Source organism: Podarcis gaigeae (assembly GCF_964106915.1).
Source record: "Podarcis gaigeae genome assembly, chromosome: 17".
NCBI classification, from domain to species: Eukaryota; Metazoa; Chordata; class Lepidosauria; order Squamata; family Lacertidae; genus Podarcis; species Podarcis gaigeae.
The window spans coordinates 18,249,307-18,277,201 of record NC_139694.1 but is presented as its reverse complement, the minus strand read 5'-3'; the positions used below and the strand labels follow the sequence as shown (position 1 = coordinate 18,277,201).

Genomic DNA, 27,895 nt, shown 5'->3' with positions numbered 1-27,895 from the left:
AATCTCTGAGTGCCAGAATGAGTTCTTTGTTTTTTCTTTTCTTTTCTGGATACACAGGGACTGTTTTTCCAAGTCAAGTAATATAAGACATTTATTGCACCATCATGCATCAGAATCTAAACATACTTTCTGGCACAAATCTCAATATTCAAGTTTTGAAAAAGTGACACATAAAAATACCCTGAATCTTGTTTTCTGAAGTTAGAACATTATTTTTATTCGAGGGTGGAATACCATTGTCATTACATAATTCAACCAAGAGAGGGCACTTTGAGAACAAGAGAAATAAGGATATCTCAACCTCGAATAGTATGTATAGAAACTTTTAGAATGACTGGGACTGTTTTTCTGATGCATTCAAAATTATCTTAGATTTAGACTTTGCACAAAAGGCATGCATTCATAACAGTACCTTAGGCGGTAGAATGCATCAGGCATTTAACAGACATCATTACTGCTTCTGTCCCGAATTTGATTTTCTAAATAAATAATAGCAATAACATAACTGCATAGAACAACTGTTCCAATTGATATTAAAAGGTGCTAAAATGGAGTTATGGAAGCCAGCACACAAACAATCTTAGGAAAAAAGGAAACTAAGAACTGTGTTCCTTAAAAGGGAAATGTATACCCTGATTCTGTCAAAAATCTGAATGGCTTTTGTGACTTTTGGAAGACTGGTAGCTCATCTGTTTTCTTAATCAATTTGCATGGAACATTTATATTAAGTCACTTATTTAAACTTTCCTAAAAGCCTAACAGCAGGCTTTCGCAAAATGAAAAGACCAGAGGGACATTTCAAAACATGAAATAATTGCTGTCATTTTTATGGCGATGCGTGCAGAATTACCAGAATATCCCATTTTTAGAAGAGGCTGGAAGCTGGGGAAGGGGGCTGAGGAAAGGACTAGCCATTTCTTCACTTGCACTAAAACTGCACTTTCTTACTTACTTGGAAGTATTTGCTAGCAACCACAATGTAATCATGTTTATAATAAAATTACATTTCTGTGAGATACAGTTTAGGATGTCTAGTTCTGTTTTTGTAGGACATATCTCCTATCCGACACGGGTCACTTTAACCACATGCAGTATTTGCCTGCCCAGTACCACGCAGGCTGAAGATTGCTAGGGTGCAAAATCTGCTTGCACAGGCGAGCACCTTTTATATGCAAAAGTGGAGCACAGATCATGCTTCCATGGGCAAAGCGCTTATGCTGAAATCTGGGCATGTGGCAACTTTTGAAGAACCAGAAGGGGTTTGCTTCCTTTGCCAATGCCACCTGCCTGACTCATGTCTGATAGGGCTGGTCATGCAGCAATCAGCAGCACAAAGGCTCAAAAGTGCGCTGCCGAAGGAAGAGCTGCACACACGCTGTACTTCGGGACGGTTATGACACAACGTTTGAAGTGGTTGACAACAGCACTCGAAAGGAAATAGATACGATAAAGCAGAAAAGCACCAGGACAGCAATGCTTCTTTACCAGCAGTACAACTGGGGTTAAGCCAGGGTTCTTGCTGCAAACTGTGGTGCTGTCCTTGATTTAGTGCACTGCTGCTATCTACACAACATTTCTCAGAACTGTTTCTCTGGATCAGCCTTCTGAATAGGAAGGATCCTTTTAATGGGGAGCTATTTTGCTAATTTTTATTTTATTTTAAAGAATTCACCCATCCTGCTGATTAGTACTTGACATAAACCTGAAATCAACACCAACATAGATCTTTGACTCGGATTACCATTTGATCAGGTCTAATATTGCCGTATAGGTATGCCTGCTTCATCTCGCTTTTAATCACCAACTGCAGTTTAATAAATTACTACGATCTCATACACACTTAACTATTGTTTATCTTTTTAACATCCATATTTGCTATATATAAATACTATTTTAAAAAATATCTCCCACATATATTACCCAACCTATGCACGCTTGTGATTTAAATTCTATATATTTCTAGCAGTGACTATACAAAACAAGTATTATTTCAGTGACAACACAGTATTTTATATGTTTATATTAGCTATATTTTATACCGATCAGTAAAACCTATAGGTATGATCCAGCCAAAATTAAGCAGTGCAGTCTTCTGCAAGTCTGCTTGGAAGTAAGTCCTATTGAGTTCAATGGGACTTACCCCCCAGGTAAATGTGTTGAGGATTGCAGTGAAAACCCACAGAAACACATGTCATAATAAATTTGTTAGTCATTAAGGTGCTATAAGACCTTTGGATATTTTTGCTGCAACAGACTAGCACAGCTACTATTCAGGAAACCGATGTGCAGGTGGCTCACACGCCCTCCCCCCAATTAGGATTGAAGAGATGCGTAACTTTGACTCTATCATGCCTAATTTTTAAAAATACACATCTACCACAAAGGGCTAATTATTGCATTTACAAAAAACAGGAATAGAATCTTTTTCTTCCTTTTAGACTTAACAGTGGGCTGAATTATTCTGCTTTGCTTTTAACACAGGAACAATAGACACTTTTTAAATATATAAAACTGAGGACATAAGACACAAAATTGCCCTTGCTTTAAAAAAACCCGTGTTAAAATGCCACCCTTTTCTAGAGATGAACTGTTCAACTGATATCATGCATCATAAATAAAAGACAACTTTGTGGATTTTAAGCCAGGTAAGCAGGAAAAGGGTCTTGCCACATAATCTAGTAAGTATTATTGATTAAAAAAAAAAAAGAATGAAAAAATTCAAGGCAGACAAGACACTTTTGAAACCTATTCATCTATGTAAAACATATCACACTGTCCAATATAAAAACAATTTTGTTCATAACTTTGTACATCAGCTGTGTTTGTTATTAACCTCAAATATTAAAGTAATCCCTCTAAAAAGCTAATTTGAAAGTAAGTACACTTTAAAAGTAAACAGAGAAATGTGCATTTAATCCCAATACGGAATCAAGATCATTATTATTAAAATAAAGCCTGGGGCACATTGTGACGTCTAAGATTGGTGGGTAGATTTTAATTGGCTTGAGGACTGTCATGGTTCTATTATCACAAAACCTGCAACACACTTCCAGCATGGAGGACCCATCTGTGCCCACCATCCATCTGTTTAGACGTGATTGGCAAAGTGGTGGGGAACTCTCAGTGGTCGCCTTTGCCTGAAAGGAATAAACCACAGGATCTTCCAGCGAGTGCCAAAAACTTCTGAGAAGGTCTGCTGCCATGGCTTTCGGGGTCTCGATCTACAGACGACAGCATTATTAGTGAAAGACAGCATTCCCATGGTGCACTTCAGTCAACGAGAACAATGCAGGTTGGCTGGGGAGCCATTACTTGACTCTGATGAATTGCATCCCAGCCACTACAAGAGCAGCTTTCCTTTCACTGCAGCATGCAGATGAGATTTAACTATGAGAAGCACGCACTGCATCTGTATCAACCAAAGGCAGCCTTGAAGCTACGGCAGCCCTCGTGATCCACACAGTGTTTGCCAACAAAACAGAAACTTTCTCTAGAGCCCGTGCTTTGAAAAGGGAGTTTTGATGGCTTTAGATAGGAAAGAATAGTCTGGTGTTGTTGTTCGCTAAAGGGTCATACGAATCACGGCAAAACAGGGCATGCAAGGCTTTCATTGGTGCCTTCAGAGTTTCCTAAATAGACAATCTTTAACTGTATAGCCCCCCCCCCCCATTAAGCCTTTAGCACATCAAAATAGAGATACCGGTACTTACATGTCTTCGCAACAGTTTGCCAGTTTTTCTATGCTTGTAGTATCCTGTTATAGAGAAGACATTCTTAAGTATTCCCTCACACAATGAAGATTGCAAAATAATTATTCCTGCAAATGCATATATCAAAGAACATACATACAATGTTCTAACTCATGCGTAGGCAAACTAAGGCCCGGGAGCGGGATCCGGCCCAATCACCTTCTAAACCCAGCCCTCAGACAGTCCGGGAATCAGCGTGTTTTTACATGAGTAGAATGTGTCCTTTTATTTAAAATGCATCTCTGGGTTATTTGTGGGGCATAGGAATTCCTTCTTTTTTCCCCTTCAGAATATAGTCCGGCCCTCCACAAGGTCTGAGGGACAGTGGACCGGCCCCCTGCTGTAAAAGTTTGCTGACCCCTGTTCTAATTGCATTAGAGATATTTAACACATCTTTTAGAATGAATATGGATATTATTCTGTAGCCAAAGCCAGTGCAAAAAAACATAAAATGAATGTCACGTGAGTGAGATGAATAATCACCTAGCAATAAAGGACAATGGGAGAGGGTTCACCTCAGCAATATCTCTCTCAAAATTGCAAATACCTAAATACAGATGGGCGTTTACTCCCACTAGATTCAACGTGCAGTTAAAATAATTATTAAAACCAGGCATTCCGTCAGATAAGAGCTTGCTCCCCTGAAGAATGTAACTTATCATCCCCTATAGAACAGATATATGAATAGCACCACTTAAAACCAGTGGTAAGACAAGTTTCCCATAGCAAAGGTCACAATCTTAAAGTGGTTTTGAATGTCAATCACCCAGTAGAAATAAGCATTTATTGCTTGCCTGCTCAGGTGGGTGAAGATTAAACACCATATAAACATAAGCAATAACTTCCGCCTGCATTTGTGCTTCCCTGGTCTCTGTGTAACGCTGTCTAGGATTACAGCCCAAGTGAATTTTATCACTTATTTGGTAAAGTGGCGCGATGAAGTTTAGAAATACATGAGAACAGCGGTGTTGCAGAAGTTAAATTGGAATCTACCTGTAGATCTTTGTAGGATTTGTAGTAAAGCAGCAAGGATTTCTGACTCCCATTTGATCATTTTTCTTTTTAGAAATACATGAGAACAGCGGTGTTGCAGAAGTTAAATTGGAATCTACCTGTAGATCTTTGTAGGATTTGTAGTAAAGCAGCAAGGATTTCTGACTCCCATTTGATCATTTTTCTTTTTAAGCAACAAAGGTAAGAAAATTACTTCCCCACCAAAATTAGGCTGCTCAAATGAACAGAAAGCACACCAGGAGCGGATGTTTGTGGGCAAAGACTGCAAGGTCAGTTCAGCTCTGGTATTGAAAATAAATTCCCAAGCTCAAGAAGTCTTCAAGGACACCTTGTCCTCCCATCCTAACTACTGTATGTATCTTTTGCATCTGACTCTCACTGGTAAATCCTGAGGTTCTAGTAAAAAATAAATAATCTCTGACAGGCCCAAATCTGCCCACCCCCTGTATTAGAGAGCTAACTGGTGTTCAATTGTTCACATGCTCTTTCTATCAGATATTGTACTGTGAAGATTTTGGTCTTCCATGAGCCCCAAGGAGACAACAGGGTAGATATCCAAATGGATAAAAAGGACAATACAGGATAGCATAATTTAAATAATATAACTAGAATAATCCTATTGTGTTTCTGCTGTAAATAAAGAGGTATGTGTACAAAAAGCAGAAAAAAAGCTTGACCACATTGCTAGGGTAGGGAGAATTAAACCAAATTGCAATAAATTGCAAAACATGCTCATATTTTCAAAGCCAAACTGATACGCTGCTCTGTTTTGCTAATTCAGAACTTCTTCTGTTTTAAAATACCTCCCTATTCCAGTAATATCTTTTTTCCCCCCAGAATCTGAATGGGACTATCAATAGCCTATTTGATATTCAAAAAGGCTGCTCAGCAACCTCAGCTGAACATCATGAATAGAGGAATGGAGAAAAGAAACTACTGCCCTTTGAAAGTTAAATATGGAGACAGCTGAAAACATGAAAGCAAGTTTGTCTCTCGTCCACCTGCAAAGTTCTCCGACCAAGCAGATGGGCGAAATCTACTTTCAATGTGGAGCGAACTAATTTACCTTATGTGATTTTTTTTTTGGCTGCAACTGAAAGTCAAGCCAGTAATTTGGAAGTAAAAGGACTGAAATATCATTCCTAAAAAAATAGCCCCCTCCATGTGGAATGTCTCCCCCCTCCCCATGTGTGTCTCATCACAAAGGATGGGTAACTTAAAAGGGTGTCCCCTTTTTTTAAGTTGCTTTTACCCATATGAAGACCCTGATCACTTGGGACCTTAAGTCCAGGGTCACTGTGGGGGGAGAGGGCTGCAATGACAATACAGGGGCTGTTTAAAGATAGATTTGTTAAACAGTCTAAATCATAGCAAGATTTTGCCATTCACACTTTTGTTTATGACCATGTGTAAGTATTCGAGAAAAATTCAGCAGCAAGTGCAGAATACGGTATCAGTTTAGTTTTAATTTGTGTAGTGTTCTTTTATATAAAGTGTAAAACTGCACTAAAATTTCTCTTGCCCTATATTTCATAACAGATACCATTAACAGTAAAGGGTGTTCTCTAGTGCACTCTGTAGGCAGTCTACATTTGTCACACTAAACCATGGTCTAGCACAAGCCACAGCAAACCATGGCAACATATGCTTCCCCTTCCTCTGCAGATAGAAATGGGGCTTTTTGTTTTCCCTTAAAAGCAGCTTGTTCTTTGATCCAAACTGTAGGTCATAGTTTTCTAGCCATAGCTAATCATGGTTAGCTTTTAAAAATCAGCTGCGGGAAACACCGCTTAACGTTCTACCACAATTCCTTTCAAGTTGCTTTCAAGGAAAAAAGAAATACCGTATTTTTCTGTGTATAATACACCCCCTATTTTTTGGGACTTCAAATTAAGAAAATGGTGGGAGACTTCCCAGAGTTCTTAAGCTTTTTTGGGGGGAGTGCCCAGACTTGTTGAGCTTTCTTTGGGGGCGGGGATTCAATCGCATGCCTCACAGAAGACAAAAATCGTCAGCCCAATCGCCAACAGCAGCTAGAAATCACCCGCTCAATTGCCGCAACAACAGCCAATCCCAAACAGCCCTTGGCACATACACCAGTCACCCGCCCAATCGCCACTGTATATCTCCTACTCGTGGCTGCCAACAATCGCCCGCCCCCCATGCACTACCCAGTATAAGATGACCCCAAAATTTTAACAATATTTTAAAAGTAAAAACCCCTTGTCTTATACACAGAAAAATATGGCAAGTTTCAATCCTCAGTCATCCTGAGGCTTGGAAATGAGATATGAGAAGATTTAATTTTGTCTGCATATATTATATATATGGCATGGGGTAGGGAGCAGTTGAAATATATATTTATACACATTGGGGACAGAGTGACTTTTGCAGCTGTTAAAGTTGAAAGACAATGAAGCACAGAGCAATGGATAAATTTCTGGAACAACAATGGGATATCAGCTCAACCCAAGGCATGGTGGATAACAGCAACAACCATGGGAAAGAAAGACATAACATCTTACAGGACAGGAAGAAACACCACGGACTAAATAATTGCCGCACAAAGGAAGAACAAGGATATAGTTTGAGTTCCTCACTTGCAATTTTATGAAACCTTTAATGTGTCAACACGAATAGAAGTTATTAATACTGCAGTTGTTGTATGAGGGATTATGATGATGACTGGAATGCAATGGAAATCAGTAAGATCTTGGAATGCAGAAATAAAGCAAATAATCAATTCATCAAATCTAGCACGAGGGAGACCACTTTACCTAAATTATATAATTCGGTATTTGAACAATTGTTATTAATAATTGTATTATAAATTGGCATTGTTATAATGAGGCTATTATTGGTTTGTGATTGAAAACTAATAAAAATATTATTTAAAAAACCCTATTTATGAGAAAAAAGGAAATATATATTTACACACAGGGTCTAAGGAAATATATAAGTTAATATGTCCAGTTTTTTGTTTTTTCTTTTAAAAAAAGACTGGGATCCTAACAGTTGCATACAGAATGCCAGAATCCACCCAGTTTTCATTCTTTAGCTCCTCACTCTTGCTTCCACAAGCTGTTCTTGATGACTGAGAGACATTCCAGAGGGAACATTTAATAAATAACAGCAACAAGTATAGGATTAGTAGAAACAATGGGCACTAATGCATGCACAGAAATAGCTTCTGCTTATGCCCAGGATGTTTAGATCCCTGCCAAAAGAAATTTTTTCCTCCAGCATTTAACATTTTAGAGGCAATAAATGACATAAATGCATCTTAAAGGCAGGAAGTGAAGTTAATTCGGACAATGTGGGAAAAATAAATGGGAAATGTAGGTAAGAATGAAACAATTATTCTGAACAAGAGGAAATGTCTAGATGCTTAGCTCTACTTGTAAGAAGGTACAGATGGGCAAAGCCTATGTTACATTTATATCTCCCATCCCAGCTATACAGCAGCCCTTAACAATATTGATTGGTTCAACACCAGCTCAGAAGGTATGTTTCACTTTCTGAATTGCCAATATTTCCCGTGGCGTTTCAGCTTTCTCTAGCAATCTTGTATCTAAATAGTGACCCAGAATGACCCTGCTTAGCTCAGTACATCTCAGGAGATCACAGCTTGAACTGGGCAAATGGGAATTCTTGTTGTTTCACTTAATAAGAGCACTTCCTGGTAGACGAGTTGCTTTTCATCTTAATGTCAGTAGTTAAATACTTAAACATTCTTGATTAATCCTAGATCTTCAAGGCTTGTTAAACGAACCTCTTATACCAATGAATCTGGAATATTTGAAAGTAGGAATCGTTAAGACTAAAACATTACCGCCCGATTTTCCCAGATGAAGCATTGGATATGGTAGCAGGCAACTATCAAAAACTGCTTTGAAAAAAAGTTCAAGTGACTGACTCATCAGCTTGCTTGAGAATTCTGAACCAGAAGAGATTTCATGGGATGGATCCAAGTTGGTTCAATAGCTCCAGATGGCAATGAATGAACTGTCAGAGAGGAAGGAGCCATCCACCAGGTTTCCTCAAGGACCAGTGCTGGGCCCAGTGCTGTTTAATGTATTCTACAAATGAGTCAAGAGGAAACTCAGATCTACGACTGACAAAAATGGAAAATGGAGAGCCCAGATAACAGGGTACTAGAATAGGAGTACTTGGCAAACAAAATACACTATTTTTTTTAAGAACTCATAAATGCACAAGTGAAAGATGAGGAAAAACTGGGTGCCAGCAAGAAGGATGTAAAGATTATGCTGGATAATGAGCAGAGATTGGAACTCTAAAGTTCCATGTACTTAATAGGGCTATATAGATCAAATTATGTTTTTTTAACAACTCTGCTTTCAGTACTCTAGCTTGAGAACAGTCATACATCGGAAGTCGAATGGAATTTGTTCCGGAAGTCTGTTTGACTTCCAAAACATTCAGGAGCCAATGTGTGGCTTCCAATTGGCTGCAGGAAGCTCCTGCAGCCAATCGGAAGTCGGGTTCCAAATAACGTTTGCGAACTGGAACACTCACTTCTGGATTTGCAGCGTTCAGGAGCCAAAACGTTTGACTCGCAAGGCGTTCGACTTCCGAGGTACGACTGTACTGCTAGACTGAGGCCACCAAGCAGATCTGGGTCTGATCAGTGCCTGCATGAATAACTACCCAAGAAACCCACATGGATATGATTTGGGTTCTGGGATGGATATTCCTATAAGAAAAAATCATTGAATAAATAAAAGCCTAGCATTTTTAAGCCCCATCCAGCATATTTCTGGGCAACAGAAAAATATTCACAAGGTAGAAAAAAAATGGAGAAGAGCTAGAATTTAAACAGCTTTGCAGGCACATTCTAGGTGGAATAAATTTTGATATAGCTCACACAAGTAACTGCATTGGATTTTAGACTTATATTCCAGACTTATATTACAACTCCCATCAACCACAGCAAGCACGGCCAATGGCCAAGGAAGATACTAGCTGTAGTTCTGCAATATCTGCAGGGCCAAAGGTTCTCCACACTGGTAGAAGTGCAATGTTAGCTTTGCTTTATACACTGCTACAATAATTTAGGGGCAAATAGCAACAACATTGTAGCTTTGTTTAGCAGTGCACATTTTAAAGTTCAAAATACAGTGGTACCTCGGGTTAAGTACTTAATTCGTTCCGGAGGTCCGTTCTTAACCTGAAACTGTTCTTAACCTGAAGCACCACTTTAGCTAATGGGGCCTCCTGCTGCCTCCGCACTGCCGGAGCACAATTTCTGTTCTCATCTTGAAGCAAAGTTCTTAACCTGAAGCACTATTTCTGGGTTAGCGGAGTCTGTAACCTGAAACGTATGTAACCTGAAGCATACCACTTTAGGTACCACTGTATGTCCAAGCCAACGGAGGTGTATCGCGTTCTGGTTTTAGAATTTTCTGGACTTTTGAAAAATAATATGCACATTGAACCAGATGTATTCTAGAATATATTTCTAGAATTTCTAGCTCAATTTACAAGTCCCAATTACCACTGCATGACAAGGAGAGTACGGACGAGTCCCTTGTCTCCTCCCTCCATTGCAACGTAAGTTTAAGGGGGGGGGGGGAGAAGGGAGCCCAAACCCTGATATGTATCTGAATCTGTAGCTTCTATTGGACTGAAAAGCTAAAACAAAACAAAAACCTGCCACCTCATAAGATACCTTCTAACAAAGAGCTGTGAAGACGACCGCCTCTCTTCATATGAATCTACGCAGACCCGGAGATCAGCCTTTCTTCATGTGCCTCCTCTGTGTGATGTCTGGATGGTGGCAACACGAGAACGGGGCCTTCTCTGCAGTGGCTCCCTGTTTGTGGAAGGCTCTTCCTGGGGTGGTTCACCTGGCACCTTCATTATGCAAAAACGTTCCTCTTTAACCAGGCCTTCGACTGATCTGATTTACATCCTATGCCCTTTTTAAAAATGTGTTGTGGAACGGGGGATTGTTGAGTTGTCATTGTTTTTATTATATATTTTGTGTTTTCTTTATATTGTGATTTTATGTTGTGTACCGCTCTGAGATCTGCAGGTTTGGATGGTATACAAATTTAATAAATAATAACAACAGGAGCCAAAGTTATTCTTTTGGTGGTTGTTTTTTAGAGCTACAGCTTCTTTAGAGCTATAGCCATTTACCTAGGTGTAGGTCCCACTGAAGGGTCACGGGTGGTGCTGTGGGTTAAACCACAGAGCCTAGGACTTGCCGATCAGAAGGTCGGTGGTTCGAATCCCCACAATGGGGTGAGCTCCCATTGCTCGGTCCCAGCTCCTGCCAACCTAGCAGTTTGAAAGCACGTCAAAGTGCAAGTAGCTAAATAGGGACAGCTCCGGTGGGAAGGTAAACGGCATTTCTGTGTGCTGCTCTGGTTTGCCAGAAGCAGCTTAGTCATGCTGGCCACATGACCCGGAAGCTGTACGCCGGCTCCCTTGGCCAATAAAGCGAGATGAGCGCTGCAACCCCAGAATCGGCCACGACTGGACCTAATGGTCAGGGGTCCCTTTACCTTTACCTTTAAGGTCCCACTGAACTTCAGTGAGGCTTACGTCTGAGTAGACATGCATGGTTAATCTCATATCAAGAATGGCAGTGTTGCGTCTGAAAATTGTTTGCTTTGCACACCGATAGATGCAAATGCATGTTCCCAGCCCTTCTCATGAGTAAAGCTGCATCTAACATTAAAAGCAACAGGGAATCCCTCATTCATAAAAGAGTTCCACAAATGCACTGTAGCACAGACTGGACAGACAACAAAAGGCATTGAGATTTTAGTAATAAATGTACAGTACGTGCCTTTCATGATGTCTGAAATCACTAAGATTTCTTAGATATTCAGCTATTTGAAGCCAAGCATTATTTTCATGCAAAGCAAAAAATTAGTAGGTTTACATCAGTTTCCCACTTTGGAACAAATATGTCTCAATTCCATTTCAAGGCTACATTGTGATTCCAGTTGACAATTTAATTTATAAAATCATTTAGCCCTCACAATGTCCATTCAGTTCAATGGGAAATTTAAACAGCTGAAAGTCACACAGTGCCTCTGAGATGGTACAACACGCAAATCAAATAAATAAATTGTTAAAATTTGTGTGTTTTTTAATTTACCCACTTTGCTGGAAAAGTGGTGTAAAATAATGTTAATACATAAATGATTAAATTAAATTATCAAATGATAAATTATTGCTTATTGAGTAGTATATATGCCTGTAAATAAATAATCAACTAATCGAAAAAGAGCCAAACAAGAGTAGGCTGAGAAAGCTAATAGGGTTAAAAAAAAAAAGGCCTTATAATTCCACGATGAAGAAAAATATGGGGCAAATCTGACACAAACCATACATGACTTAATTATTTTATATTTCAGTATATGTAGACGTAGACCATTATTGTCTTAGAAGAATGCTGACATCCTACACTGATCCTGATTGTTGCTCTACTAAAACTTAATTATAAGGATTAATACTGCCTTTGATTACATTTCTAGCATGTTTGAAAAAACAAGTAAAGCCCTAATTATTAAACTAATCAAAACAGTATTTAATAGATTATCAGATTGAGCATATGATTAAAATATTTTGCTTAATTATAATAAGATGCTTTTCATCTCCATAAATAAGTATTTTACAATATGGCTGTTCCAGGCTCTGGTCTGATGTTCTTATATGAAAATGTTTGGTATCTATTACAGACCAAGAAATCAACACTGTATGTAACAGGGATCAGAATATTATTTCCAATTACAGATAAGTCACTTGCTTTATGTTAAATAGTTGTTCTTCACAATCTTTCCTTTAAAGAAATTTTACTGAGCCAAACATGATACAATTTTTAATATTCTAAGGACAATTTTTGTATTCGTAATTTATATTTTGCCTGGTGCCTTTGTTTCATATCTTCAGGTGCCGGGCAAAAACATTCCTCTTTTCCCAGGCCTTTGACTAATTAAACATACAGTGGGAGAGGTATTACTTTTGTTTGTAACTGTGGTATGTATTTTTGAGTATTTATATTGCAGACGGCCTTGTGATTTAATAAATAGCAACAATTATGATAATAAACAATTAGGCATCTAGCAAGAGAGATTTTTAGGATAAGGCTACTTAAGCAGAAATTTTGAAACCACACCTTCCAGCAATACTATATGTGCAACTTGTTTTATGATTGTAGCTGGAGTAGAATTTCCCAGTTGCCCTAAAAGTAAACACTACAATCCACACCAAGCTCCTCTGTGTGGAGGTAGTCCTGCTGATTACAATGAAAGCACCAAGTCATCGTTCACCACTGTCATTCACTGAAATGGGAGTGGGCAATGAGAGAAATACTGCAAAGAACAAAAATGTAAATGGTTCGACATTTGATACACAGGACAGAATCCTTTGCAAATTTGAAGGGGACGCAAGTTGTGCAAGAGCAGTTTAGTAAATGTTCCATGTATATTAGCATAGATAGATAGAAAGATAGATACTAGATAGATAGATGATAGATGAATAGATGGATGATAGATAGATAGATGAGAGAGAGAGAGAGAGAGAGAGAGAGAGAGAGAGAGAGAGAGATTTAGAAATATATAGCTAAAATTTTAAGCATGTACAGGGCCATCTTACCCATAGGCGCTAGGGGTGCAGGGCACCCAGGGCGCCAGGCTCTCAGGGATGCCAGGCTGAGAGTCCAGGGCCCAAGAGTTGAGTCCAGGGAAGAGCCCGCCCATCAGTCAGAGCGCCGTGGCGGGCTCTTCTGCTGCGAGCGGCTCTGCGCCGTGAGTTCGGGGGCAACTGAGCCAGCGAGACACTGATGCAGCCAGCTGGCTCCGCCCTCCTGCATGCCTGGGACTGGGCAACCGGGGGGGGGGGCACAGGGCGGATCTCTGCACCCCAGCGCAGCATTTATTTAAGACAGTCCTGAGCATGTATAATTTTAACAAAGTTTATTTAACCCCTTTCCATCAGTTTAGATCATTAAACGAAGCACATTTCCGTGACAAAATTGGAAGGCCAAGGTAAATTTGTCCATACCGAAGGCTAAGTGCCTCTGAAAAAAGGACATAAAGTTCCAGTCACAATCTGCTCTTTTCTTTCCAGAGCAGACCTCAAAAACCAACTCACTGTGTCCAGAGTTGGGTGCATGCTGGTGGTAGAGATTGTCAATGCTCTGCTAAGTGAGTTAATAAAAATATAGCAAACTGATTCAAAAGTGTTCTTTTCTGCCCAAAGGCAACTTTTCGCTATCTGTCATACCCTTTGGTATCACTGATCTACATTCACTCCTTGATTTCCCCCCGTTACACACTATCACAGACCTTGTGGCTGCTGTTAGTGGACTCAGTGTCTATTATTCTCGTCTGATCAAGGTGTGTGTTTATGTGTGCATGCACACCAATTGTGGAGAAGGGTGGGTCTACTGACCTGTAACAGAGCTGGCTTCCTGAAACATCAGTACCCAAAAAGTGTGAACTCAGGAAATGTCCAATACATGCATATATACATCCCAGCCTATTACCAGCCCTGCCAACATGCAGGAGATATTCCAGGACACATTAGGGACAATTTCCTTGTATATCAAATTTATGGACTGCTCTTTCACTTTATATTTTTATAATGTTGTTTGTACAACCTCCAGTTCCGGTTCTCTATTTCAAGTGTAATATCCCATTCCTTTCCTCACATAGGTCTTGTGAAATCTTTAGGGCCTGTCACTGCTTCCTAGACCCAGCTATAAATGCTGAAAGCCAGACCCCTAGTTATCCCAGCGTAATCCAGGATTTCTTTTTCAAACTGTGTTAATTGTCTGGTAGCAACCTACTTTATTGCTGGCTTTGATGTAAATTAATGTACTTGAGCCCAGAACAACCAAGTAGAAGAAAATATGTCCTATATTCTTCTCAATGCATCAACAGTGAGCAATCTACTATGCTTGCAGAAATCCCAAAGTCTATAAAGACCTTTGGAGCATCAAGTGAAGCCTATAAATATATTTAGAGCACAGAAGTAAACTCTCCAGATTTAGCAGGGTGATAGGCTATAGAAACGGGATGTGGGTGGAGCTGTGGTCTAAACCTCAGAGCCTAGAGCTAGCCGGTCAGAAGGTCGGCAGTGTCAGGGGTCCGTTTACCTTTATGCTATAGAAATTAAAGGTGACAGAGTGAGAGTAAGTATTCCAGTCCATATTTTCCAATCTTTGAAAATGGTCAGTATTAAATGTTTTGCTATCCAATCCAAGGACTTGAGTCTGTGTTTCCAAAAGGGACACACATATGACCTTCCTTGGTACCTAAGTCAGTAGAACATGGTACATGGGTTCAAGCCCCATTGCAAGAGTTGGAATAGAAGACCCTTGTTGTCCCTTCCTCCTCTGCAATTCTATGATTCTATATGTGGAGCCCTCCTTAGAAGAATAGAAGAAGAAGAAGAAGAAGAAGAAGAAGAAGAAGAAGAAGAAGAGGAGGAGGAGGAGTTTGGATTTGATATCCCGCCTTTCACTCCCTTTAAGGAGTCTCAAAGCGGCTAACATTCTCCTTTCCCTTCCTCCCCCACAACAAACACTCTGTGAGGTGAGTGGGGCTGAGAGACTTCAAAGAAGTGTGACTGGCCCAAGGTCACCCAGCAGCTGCATGTGGAGGAGCGGGGAAGCGAACCCGGTTCCCCAGATTATGAGACTACCGCTCTTAACCACTACACCACACTGGCTCCAGTTGAACCCCAAACCTAGAGTCACCCTTCTCCATGAAAGCAACCATGTGTTTGATTTCATTAGCCATAAAAAATAGTTTTCCAAATGGTGTTCTTCACATACCCCTCCAGAGGAAAGCATATGCAACAAAGAATGTTGAATTCTGGAGGGGTTGCTACAATATGTAAATATTTATTTTCTTTTGTTAATGTTGCAGTTGCTGTTTGGGCACCCCAATTGCGTCACATGGTTTTGATGGTTAAAGGTAAAGGTAAAGGGACCCCTGACCATTAGGTCCAGTCGTGACCGACTCTGGGGTTGCGGCGCTCATCTCACTTTATTGGCCGAGGGAGCTGACGTACAGCTTCCGGGTCATGTGGCCAGCATGACTAAGCCGCTTCTGGCGAACCAGAGCAGCGCACGGAAATGCCGTTTACCTTCCCGCCGGAGTGGTACCTATTTATCTACTTGCACTTTGACGTGCTTTCGAACTGCTAGGTTGGCAGGAGCAGGGACCGAGCAACGGGAGCTCACCCCGTCGCAGGGATTCGCACCGCCGACCTTCTGATCGGCAAGTCCTAGGCTCTGTGGTTTAACCCACAGCGCCTAACCTATCAAATATATAGTGGCTTTGCTTCTTCCACACAGCCACATCCCTACCTATGGTTTTCCAAAAATTTAAATAAGTTATATACAGTATATTATTTAAATGCATGGCAATCTGTATCTGTAGGTAACAGACACTGGAGCAGCAAACTGGAATATGCAACATGTAGGAGAATTACATTCAGATAATGTATCATGTTTTATTTCAGCCTGAGCATTTGAAAAAGAACCCTACAATTGTTAACCAATTTTGCTTTAAGGCAAGTGTAAATTACCAATGCAAAATTAAAAAAGGAGATGATATATAGCACTGTGTCAAATACAAGCAATAATGTACAAAAATAACCAATACACAATATAAACACGAGCCCTCTACATCCACTAACTGTTATTATTTTCCTTCTCAAGCCATTATAAACAAAGTGAACTTTTCTATCTTCCCACGCAACTGTTCAGTATTTATGTTCCAATGGTGCCATCACATTATCATATACAGTTAAAACAATTAATTAACAAGGAGCCCCGGCAGCATTAATCAAATTACTAATGTCAGTGCACAATCAGTTGAGGGTATAGCAAAATACCTATTAAACAAAACTATGAGAATGTATTCAGAATTTTTTTTTTTAGCAGATGGAGAAATGAAAATTACATTGTAAACAGTACAAAAAGCAAAATATGTCACCTGCATAATGACATATTTATGTTTGTGTCTTTCACTGAATAATATGTCGGGGTATGAGCTAAATTTATTTATAAAAATCCTTTAACTCTATTAATCATTTGCAAGAGCATATGGAAAAATGAAAATGCATCCTGTTTAGAATTTTAAATAAAAAACAATCAAAGGTAATCCTTAAAATTAGGCTTCAGATTAGTCTCTTCAAAGGATGCAGTTCAACTGAAACATCTGGTAGTGTTATGTTGAGAGACAGACCTTTTTTAACTTTGGAAATGAGATTAGTAGATCAGTTATTTGTAAGTGTCCAAGTAATTTCTAATTATTTTATCTGGGTCACAGATAATCCGCTTTTACTGGCCTCCCACAATGACATCAGAGGATCACTGCTTAAGTGATTATCCTGTTACCTTCCAGCAGCCACTGGGAAGCTGGATTTTCCATTTGTACCCACGGAGAAATGGCAAAATGCTCCAGACAAGTGGTGTGTCCAAATCAAGACCCAGAGTTTGGTAAGAAAACATTCTGTTTGCAAACCACTGGCAAATCAAACAGTAAGAGCATTACCCTAAATTCCAGCCACCTGAAAGAAAAAGGTTATCTTGCACAACTCACATTCTGTGATTGCATAATACAGTACATGTTTACCATTCTAAATTATCACTCACTTAATTCAAGTTACTAGAAGGTGTGTCAGTAATTAATGACATGATGGATGCATGTACATATTCATACAAAACAATAATTCAACACAGATGAATGATGGTAGCATATATTGATGAGCTTAGAACAAGAACTGAAAGTTAGCATACTAGGAAATTATTTCAGCAGCCATAAATGCCGAAAATCAGAAGCAAATGTACTCCATTTGAAAGTTTCTCAGTGACCCACCTGCATTAGGTTTGCCAGATACAGATCAAGGGATCTAACCAAACCAACAAAACAAGCATGAAAATAAAATAAAGGGAACAATAAAGCGGTCATTGGGTCTTGGGAATGCATCAAAATTCCCATATGCACTTTGGTTGGTATTAGTTTCCAAAATCTTTTCAGGACATGGATAATATGAGTATGGATTTGGAGTTTTCCTAAGACATACTCCTATTATGTTTAAATATCATTTTTTAATATGTTAAATCAAGTATTTCCATTTTTTCAACGAAATACTGAGTCTTCGTGTCACCTTTGACACCTATGTGTAATTCTTTCAGTACCATTCTATTCCAAAATCTCTCTGTGTGAAATCTAAGACAAATAAGTCTATTTCCTGTTGTCCTACCAGGGCACTAGTCCAGCTCCTCAAAATAGGAGGCTTGTGATGCTAAGCCAAACCATGGCTTAGTGCAAAGCAAACAAGTCGGCTAGTTGTTCTAAGGCAAACCATGGCTTACTGCAAAGGCTACTCCGGAGGAGATTGCAGTCACTTTTGCTCCTCCCAAATCTTTCTGCTGCTGCACTGTGTTAAGCTGTGACTTTGCGTAGCACGTTGTCCAAATGCAAGCTTGTGGTTTATCTCTCTATCCAGGCTTACCACAAGCTGTATACAAGTTTGTCCTCTGGTTTACACAGCTCAAGAGAGCTAAAACCACGAGCCTGTTGTTCAGAAGACACACTAAGCCAGGCATAGGCAAACTTGGCCCTCCAGATGTTTTGGGACCACAACTCCCATCATCCCTAGCTAACAGGACCAGTGGTCAGGGATGATGGGAGGTGTAGTCCCAAAACATCTGGAGGGCCAAGTTTGCCTATGCCTGCACTAAGCCAAGCCACTGGCCGAGCTTAGCAACAGAAAGACCAGGATGGAGAAAAGTGGTTTAGATTTCCTCTCCTGGAACACATGTTGGCTTGGTGTGACATGTGGATCAGGCCATTTCCCCACTTGGATCATTGCAATATATATATTATTACTTTTACCAGCCTTAATTTTTGTTCAAAACGTAATGTTGGTTTAACTCCTGTGTCACAACAGTTATGACATCTCCTCACAATAAGGTTTTCTTCCACTGATTCTAGACTTTGCTGCTCTTTATCTCCCTGTTCTCACCTTAAACTATTCCTTGCAGTCATGCTCCTTTCTAGTTCCATTCCTCGGTACTTTCCATCAGTCTTCCCTTTCCCAGGATGTTGTCCCACCCCCTGTTCTCTGCGGTGGCTCCCCGTCTGTGGAATGCTCTCCCCAGGGAAGTTCGCCTGGTGCCTTCATTATACACCTTTAGGCACCAGGCAAAAATGTTCCTTCTAAACCAGGCCTTTGGTTGGTCTGATTGGTTGGTCTCCTATGCCCTTTTAAGATGTTTAAGATGTTTTTTTTGGGGGGGCAGCTATTGGGTTGTTGTTTTTATTTTTATTATATATTTTGTGGTTTTATAGCTTGATTTTATTCCGTAAACTGCCTTGAAATCTCTGGGTATAAGGCGGTATATAAATTTGAGAAATAATAATATTTTAAAATTTAGGCCCCAGTTATTTTTTCTTCTGCCTTTTTTTTAAGAGCAGCTTTCCCATTTCTTACACAAACATTAAAAATCACATAATTACCATTTTTATTTTACTTTCACGACTATTTGAGGGAGAACTGATAGGACAGTTAAATGAGATGAAGGGAGATCCCAGCTTAAATTTGTTGACTTCCATTTTAGTGGCAGATGCACACACATCTGTTTACTATTGGATTCTAATGCATTATTGCATATTGTTTTATTTGGTATAGATTGTTTATTTTAAAGTTATTGTGACTTTTAATCTAGGATCTGATTGTTACTATGAATGTTTGATATTTAATTAGTGTGTGTGTGTGTGTGTGTGTGTGTGTGTGTGTGTGTGTTGGAAGCCGCCCAGAGTGGCTGGGGCAACCTAGCCAGATAGGGAGGGTATAAATAAAATAAAACAAAACAAAACAGAATAAAAATGCCAATTTTATATACCAGGCTTGTGTCACTGCAGAAGGGCATAAGCCATTTCTCTTCATACCATTTTCCTGGCTGAAACTGCCCACTGTCCCCACACTATAATTTCCCCCAACTCCCCATTGCTACAATTCTGATCCAAATCAGCTCCATTATCCCACTCTGTGGCTGCATTTGCCATATGGAAAAAAGAAAAAGAAAAACCCAGTTGTAAATCTCCAATAATCTTGTCTGGTTGTATTTTGAGTGTACCTCAAGTTCTTATATTTGTTGATATTTTGCATTATAGATTGTGGCTGGTAAAGAATTACATGTTTTTATTCAATATACAACTTAGCATACTTTTAAGCACTTACACAACAACATGCACAGGGGGGAAATGTTATTCTGAAGGAAAGAATAAAATACTTACATTGAATATACCAGTCAACTGAGTATAAAAGAGTCCCGTAATTCCAATCAGCATTATTAAACCCATGAAGGTAGATATTCTTATCAGGGCAAGTTCATGTCTAAATACAAATATATCCTGTAAATAAAGAAAAATAGAAACCATTTTTAACTGTCTTTTGCATATCAGAAAGGCTCTCCAAAACATGAAAAGGAAAGAAAAAAGACAATTAGATCTAGGAAATACAATTAAAGTGAAATTTACTTTTTTTGTTGGGTACTGTTTCACTCAGCATCAAACTTTTTAAATATATACAGACCAATGAAGGATAACAATGTCTGGCCTCTTAATGCAAGAGGAAGTCTTTGAATTGGCACCCAATCTCAAGTCTGAAACAACCGATCTCATATTCGTTCCACAAAATTTACAGCATATCAAAAGATCAGCAAGTTATAAATGGATGGATAAAAAAGGGGGGGGTATGTCCTCTTCAGGTTCAAATTGTTCTTCTATTTCAATTTTCTCTTTCTTCCAACAAAGCCCTTCTAGAGCCACATTTGCCAGTCAGGTACTACTGGTGTGGAAAGGAAATGGTAGCTTCACAAAGCCCAGTGTACACAGCTGTGCAAGCAAAGTTCATGTCAATATGTAGGGCATGATCACCTGGGAGTATTTCTCACTCTTTGCATGAGCTAGATGCACTAAACTATATGAACTAAACATGCACTTTTGAAAGGGTCCATGTAGACAGACTCATGCTTTTTTAACTTATGGAATAATGGAGAGCTGTGTTTATAAGAATGCAGAGAACAGACTGTCCCTCACATCAACAGCATAAATCTCCACTAGCTTGTGGACCGGTGATGGAAAACAAATTTCCTAAGAAAACTACTGTGGCTACAAGCTGCAGTTAAAATCAGGCACTGGAAGAGGCACTTATAGAATCATAGAGTTGTAGAGTTGGAAGGTAAAGGTAAAGGACCCCTGGATTGTTACGTACAGTCAAAGGTGACTATGGGGTTGCAGCGCTCATCTCGCTTTCAGGCCAAGGGAGCAGGTATTTGTCCACAGGCAGCTTTCCGAGTCATGTGGCCAGCATGGCAAAATCACTTCAATGGCACACCGCGACAGAAGCCAGAACGCACGGAAATGCCGTTTACCTTCCCACTGCAGTGGTATCTATTTATCTACTTGCACTGGCATGCTTTTGAACTGTTTGGTTCGCAGGAGCTGGGACAGAGCAATGGGAGCTCACCCCGTTGCGGGGATTCAAACCGCCAACTTTCTGATGGGCAAACCCAAGAGGCTCGGTGGTTTAGCTAAAGCATCCATGGCAGATGGCCATCCAACCTCTGCTTAGAAACCTCCAAGGAAGAGGAGTCTACCACCTCCCGAGGGAGACCGTTCCACTGTCGAACAGCTCTTCTCAAGCTACTGAATGTCTGTTAAGTACAACCTGCTCTACACTTCCAGATTCTATATTCCCAATTCATTCTCAATGAAAGACTCACCCCCCTGACGCCTACAGAGAATGAGCAAAAATTTATGCACACCATACAACTGTGTGTTTAAAGGGAATCTAGGTAGCAAATAGCAGAAGAAAAGTTTCGGATGAACAGTATTCCACAAAGAGAAATTGGAGCAAGCCAAAAGTGGCACATCACTGAGAGCTTAAGGACAAGATAAATCATATGTACCAGGCCACCTTGACTGCTCTTCATCTGCCACAGCAAAGTACAGTGGTACCTCAGTTTACAGACGCTTCAGATTACAGACGCTTCAGGTTACAGGCTCTGCTAACCCAGAAATAGTACCTCGGGTTAAGAACTTTGCTTCAGGATAAGAACAGAAATTGCATGGCTGTGGTGCGGTGGCAGTGGGAAGCCCCATTAGCTAAAGTGGTGCCCTCCCATCAGATGTCAAAACGATAAACAACTACCTGACATTCAGAAGACATCTTAAGGCAGCCCTGTTCAGGGAAGTTTTTAATGTATGATATTTTAGTGTTTTCTGGTTTCTATGGAAGCCGCCCAGAGTGGCTGGGGAAACCCAGCCAGATGGGCGGGGTACAAATAATAAACTATTATTATTATTATTATTATTATTATTATTATTATTATTATCATCATCATCATCATTATTACCACTGTACAAGACAATGAGAATACATTTGCCCAGGCTGAATACAGGGAGTGACCGATTTGCACCGGTCCAATTGATGAGTGATCACATGCATGCTTGGCACTGCCGACTCAGAAGTGGCCCCCAAATGGGGCAGGGTTATGCACATTCCACCCAATGCACACAGGGGTCAGGATTGGAACCCCCACCCAAAATGGTCACTGTCTGTACTGCAAAGCTAAGACCAGAGTCTTAACACCCTGTCACATTGACACACTGTCAGAAGTACTAATGAAGGCACACCTCCTGGCCTTTGACATCTGAGGTGTGTATTTTCAGGACTCAGCCTATTCCTGTGACTTTGCTGTTTCTGAATTTTAAATTGTTGCAACTAAACCTGGGATCTACTGGTGAAGGTAGGCTGGTAATACTACTGCTATTGCTACTGCTGCTACTAGTACTATTCTGTGAACGGCTCTAAGACCCCTGGGTATAGGGCAGTGTATGAATTCAATAAATAATAAATACCACTACCACCACTACTACTATGAGTAAGAATAATGCACTCCTACTCAACCACTTGCTCCTGCCAGAGGAAGACTTTGCAAATTTCAGCAGCGCCCATTCCAAGGCCAAAATTCTGTACTCCCCTGCCTCTTGCCTTCTGATCAATCTACTACATCATAGTTGTGACATCATAAAACTGGTCCCTCTGTCCTAAATCCACCTCTGCTCCTGCTCTCTTGCAGCACAAGATTCATAAACCCCCAAGCCACACCTTAGCTCCCATGCATTGTCAAAACAGGAGGCACACTCTTCATACCGTTTAGATTTTTTAAGCATTGGCTATATCATATTATAAATTATTGCACTTGAGTTTCTATTAGTACTATATAGCTCCGGGATGATGCCACCCCCCCCCCCCCAGTCTGAGTACTTTTAAGCAGACAAGTGGATTATAAATAAATGTTATCTAGATTCCTCAGTACATCCTAACCCAAAGGGATTGCAATATGAACCATTAATTTATTAGATATTTAACAAGAAGAAACATGCCCTAATTCCTAGATACAATCACAAGAGAGTATAAGCACTCATGTATCTTCCCTAACATATGGCTGCATATATTCCAAGATATGTTTGCTCATGTGAACATGCAAAAAAGGGGGTGGTGGAATCACCTACATTCAAACCAAGGAATAATTCAAAAACATGCAACACATCCTTAAAATATAATACAAGAAGCTGACCATAGTCATGGGCTCTCAGCTGTTACCACTTGAAATCCCAGATTGAACACTTCCCTTTGAAGGGTGCTTAAAAACAACAACACTCATGTGTACACCCGTGATGTTTTCACATGATCTAGTTGATTGGTCTAAATGGATTTGGAAAAGGAGTAAACCTGGTGTGGACTATGGCTTCCACCAGCCCTGACAAGTAGCATATGGAGATCCATGAAATTTTCTGAAGTTAAGAAGGGGTCCTCGTATTTGTAAAGGTTAGGAACCACTGGATGAGAGCTTTCCTTCCTCAAACCAAAGCAACCTATTTTCCTCCCATATAGTCAGGATGACCAGACTGCTTGTCTTAACCTACAAACCAGACGCTGTGGTTTACAACCAGATCTGGTCAGTTTGTCAGATTCAAACCAGGGGTCAGGAAGTTGCCTTGTTCGGCTAACCAGTGTTAGCATTGGTCCTTGATCTGCACTAAACTCTCCTGAAGCTCTCCTCCTGGCTGCGTGAACCCAAGGATTTCAGAGGTTCTTGCCTGCTCATCCATGCAGTGCTGCTGGTGCCAAATCAAAGCCATCTCCCGCTGAACTGATGGATCTAACACCAAAAAATATTTGGGAAAGAGTGCAGGCGCAACTTGCTTTTCTGCACAGTTAAAAGTTGCTTCAACTGGCCAGCGTCAGGGCACAACCCAAGTTACAATGTAGAGGATCCAAAGCAGCAGGTCCTGCTTTGAACAAGGCCTTGGAAATCTTCTGCCAGAGCTAAATGAGACAGTGGTCTGACTCCACTTGGCATATGATCATTCCAGCAGATTTAACAAGACACAAAATGTACAGAGATGGAGACCCGTGCTAGCCACTCTTGCTGTAAGCTTCTCAAGTACAAGATGTTGTTTTCATACTTTCTGGAAAGCACAGCACTACCTGTGGAAAGTTATACCTGTCAGATACGAATAAGCAATCCTTTCTGACAGTGGCCAGGATACAAAAACCAATAGTCCCTTAATAGCTTTATGCAGTTTCTTTTTAGCTCTTGTAGTAACACTGCTCCTCCTACTGGAGGAAAAAGTACATTATCTGCAGACTATTAAATGAATGAGAGAATACATATTATACTTTTAAGGACTTCAATTTTTAAATACTTAAGTTTTTATACTGCAAAAAAAAAAAAAGGTTCCTGTGGAACATGCAAATAACAATCTCTTTCATTAAATTAAATCTTATTCAGTAACTGATTGATTGATTGGTTTATTACGGCCATTGGCCCATATCTAAAAACAATACATCAAAATTTATCCATAAACAATACAATACAATACAATTCAGTAACTTACAAAGATAACAAATGTCTAAGGAACTGAAATGCCCTATGGGTATCAGTCAGAGAAGATGGGATGGATAAAAATACAGTGGTACCTCGGGTTAAGAACTTAATTCGTTCCAGAGGTCCATACTTAACCTGAAACTGTTCTTAACCTGAAGCACCACTTTAGCTAATGGGGCCTCCTGCTGCTGTCGTGCTGCCAGAGCATGATTTCTGTTCTCATCCTGAAGCAAAGTTCTTAACCTAAAGCACTATTTCTGGGTTAGCAGAGTCTGTAACCTGAAGCTTATGTAACCTGAAGCGTATGTAACCCGAGGTACCACTGTAAATGCTTAATCTTAGATTTAATTTAAGTGCAGTTTTACAAATTGTAATACAGGTAAATGCTAGTTTCATTCAGTTGGTTTTTTTAAAAAACGAGCAGAAGGCAGATAAGTCATTAACAGTGTGATCCTACAACTTGGAGTAAGTATGTGGATCTGTGACAACCTTTGCATCTTCCTGTCATCATTAGCATTACAGAGAAGCTAAACATTCACAAAGCGTGTTCTCCCTAACAGAGAGCACGTGTTGCGGTTGGGGGAACAGGCCACTGTGTTATGACTAGGCAAATTTGGGAACCCAAACCTGTAAAGGGTTAATTGGGTTGCTGGGGATTTTTGAGTGTTGCCAATTCGGAGGAGGGGTCAGAATCTATAAATATAGGAGCCAGACGTTGGGAAGTCCTCTTGGCTGTTTTGCAATGGATCACCCGCCCCCCCTCCCTTTTATAGGGTGGTTCTTTGGTTCTCTTGACCTTGCTATGCCTGTCATGGGGTCGTTCGCCTTTGAGCGGGGGCCTGGTAGGAATTTTGCCATTTGGTTGATTGGCTGTTGCCATTTGGTTTTTGCCTACTGCGTAGCAAATCGTCACAACTTGTAAGGTTGGCGGTTAGGCATTGGTTAATTGGTTCTTGGAGGGGTAAGTGCCTATCCCTCCAAATGATGCGGAAAGGGAATTCCGTTAAAGGAATCCAGGGGCTTGCCATTCTTTCGTCCTTGTCCGTGGTGCCGGACTTGGGCCGTGCAAGCCCCACCGGAACATGAGGGTGAGAAGTGTTGGACTGATTCCCGGCCTCATTTCTCTCCCAATACTTGTTTCCCATGCTGGCTTCCGGTGGTGTCCGGAAGGGACCAGCTCTGTCCTCTGGCTTCCGGTGGTGTCCGGAAGGGACCAGCTCTGTCCTTTGGGGGCAAGGACAGATAGTCAAACCAATGCCTAAGCAACCACTCACATTTTTTGTATTGAAATAAAGTTGTGGCCAAAATTATGCCAAAAACATAAACAAAAATTGAAGTGTGAAGTGTGAATTTTTGGGGGGTGGCACTGTGGGACTCAACACGCAAGAAGCAGTTGCGCCAGTGCAGTTGCTTTGGATCAAATTCTTAGAAAACGTACAAGACACAAAAAACATCTATTCAATGCAGTGGACATATTCTACTGCAAAACGTCGACCGTACTAAGCTATTGTCTTAAACTGTACAGTATGTAGTTTTTATAGAACAATTAAATGGATTTTGCTTGCTGTTTGTGTCCCTTAGTGTCAAACAGCAGAATGAGTGATTGAGTGGCACACATTTATGGGGGATATCAAATCCTCAGCTACACAGTCAGAAATGAGCCAAACAGTACACTTATGTCATTTCTGAAGCTGCAGATCTGGCTGAATTCCCATATATTTTTCACGCAGCTACCAATTCTGCAGAATTTTTTTTTTTTTTTATTGCAGCTATCAAATCATCTGAACCAAATCATTTGCAATATGCAAACAACACTGAATGCCAAAGGCGTGGGTTTTTTTGAAGCAAGAGGATCTCAAAACATCAAAATCTATAATTTGGGACCTATAATCAGTTTAATAAGTTGAGATATCAACAAGAGTTTTGCCCACATATGCAGATCCTCTGTTTCTCCCTTTGTGCGATCAATGATTAAACCAATAAATATATAATAAATCATAGTTTCCCAAGACTCTGAACTGCAAAAGTGTGGCCACCAGCTTTGGAAACAGTCAGGATCTTAAACCATGGATTTAAGTTTGTTTAAAATCCTGGTTTGCCCAAAAGCTGATAGCTATGATACACCACATTAATCACCTGGGGCGCTTATCTGTGTTCCCATCTCTAAAAGATGACATTTCTCCCTTGATCATTTTCCTTATACATAAAATTTTCAAAAGCTGATATATTTCATTCTTTAATATTGCACCTCTCTATCGATTTTGTACGCAATGCCTACACTGTGCTCCTTATCTGTGAGGTCCTTTATGACAGAGCCCGAGGTCCTGTAAAAATACATGTCTGCAGGGCCAGATTTAGGTTTGATTAGGCCCTAAGCTACTGAAGGTAGTGGGGCCCTTTATATGTCCAGCTGTCCTTTGTCAACAATAAATTGTTGCTGTTTTCTGTGTTGAATATATGCTTTATGGTAATTTCTGGACCTAATGGGTATCTAAAGCCATTTGCACATAACAAAATATGTATTTTATCAAAGTAATTGTTGAACTGAAATACAATTAAGAAGAAGTATATTAAAACACTGTTGCTGTATGAAGGTTTTATTTGATTTTAATTTTATTTCTTTTTTATCTTATATTTTAGAAATGTACATCCAGGGGTTTTTTTCCTTTAAATTTTTTGGGGGCCCACAAGAAAGTGGGGCCCTAAGCTATAGCTTGTTTAGCGTATACATAAATCCGGCACTGCATGTCTGACTTCTAGACCACTTTTTATCTGGGGAATATAACAACCCCAAAGACTGTACATTCCTGGGAGAATATACATTCATAGTTCTTCATGTATATGACATCCTACATCAGGGTGGTTCAACATTTGGCTCTTAATACTTGATATGCCTCTGAGCAAGTACATGTCTTCTGAAGAGGTCCTAATTCGGTAGGACACTATGAACATTGCACATGTGAAGGAAGGTGCCAACCCGCCCCCCCCAAAAAACAAACACCAGACTTGCTTACATCTGTGTAAACAGGCAGGTTGCTACATCTGGAGAGCTTGACCATTGGTATGCCCTGATGTTATGTTACCTAGGCATTTAAAGGTGCTCAAGTATATCTCCAAGCTGGTATGGAAAAGAACAATGTGTACCATTGCTGTGCATGTAACCATCGTATTT

General features: G+C 40.1%; 1 protein-coding gene across 4 annotated transcripts in view; it reads right to left on the bottom strand.

Moving 5' to 3' along the window:
* Window positions 1-191: 191 nt before the first annotated feature.
* Window positions 192-27,895, bottom strand: part of ZDHHC21 (zDHHC palmitoyltransferase 21) — a 43,697-nt gene continuing 15,993 nt past the window's right edge. For all 4 annotated transcript variants that reach the window (XM_083719793.1, XM_083719792.1, XM_083719791.1 and 1 more), the window contains 3 exons: window positions 20,060-20,176; window positions 3,711-3,754; window positions 192-3,221 (listed from right to left, as the gene is read on the bottom strand). In XM_083719793.1, the coding sequence (XP_083575919.1) occupies window positions 3,089-3,221; window positions 3,711-3,754; window positions 20,060-20,176 (294 nt within the window). In that variant the 3' untranslated portion in view covers window positions 192-3,088. The remainder of the gene's footprint in view (window positions 3,222-3,710; window positions 3,755-20,059; window positions 20,177-27,895) is intronic.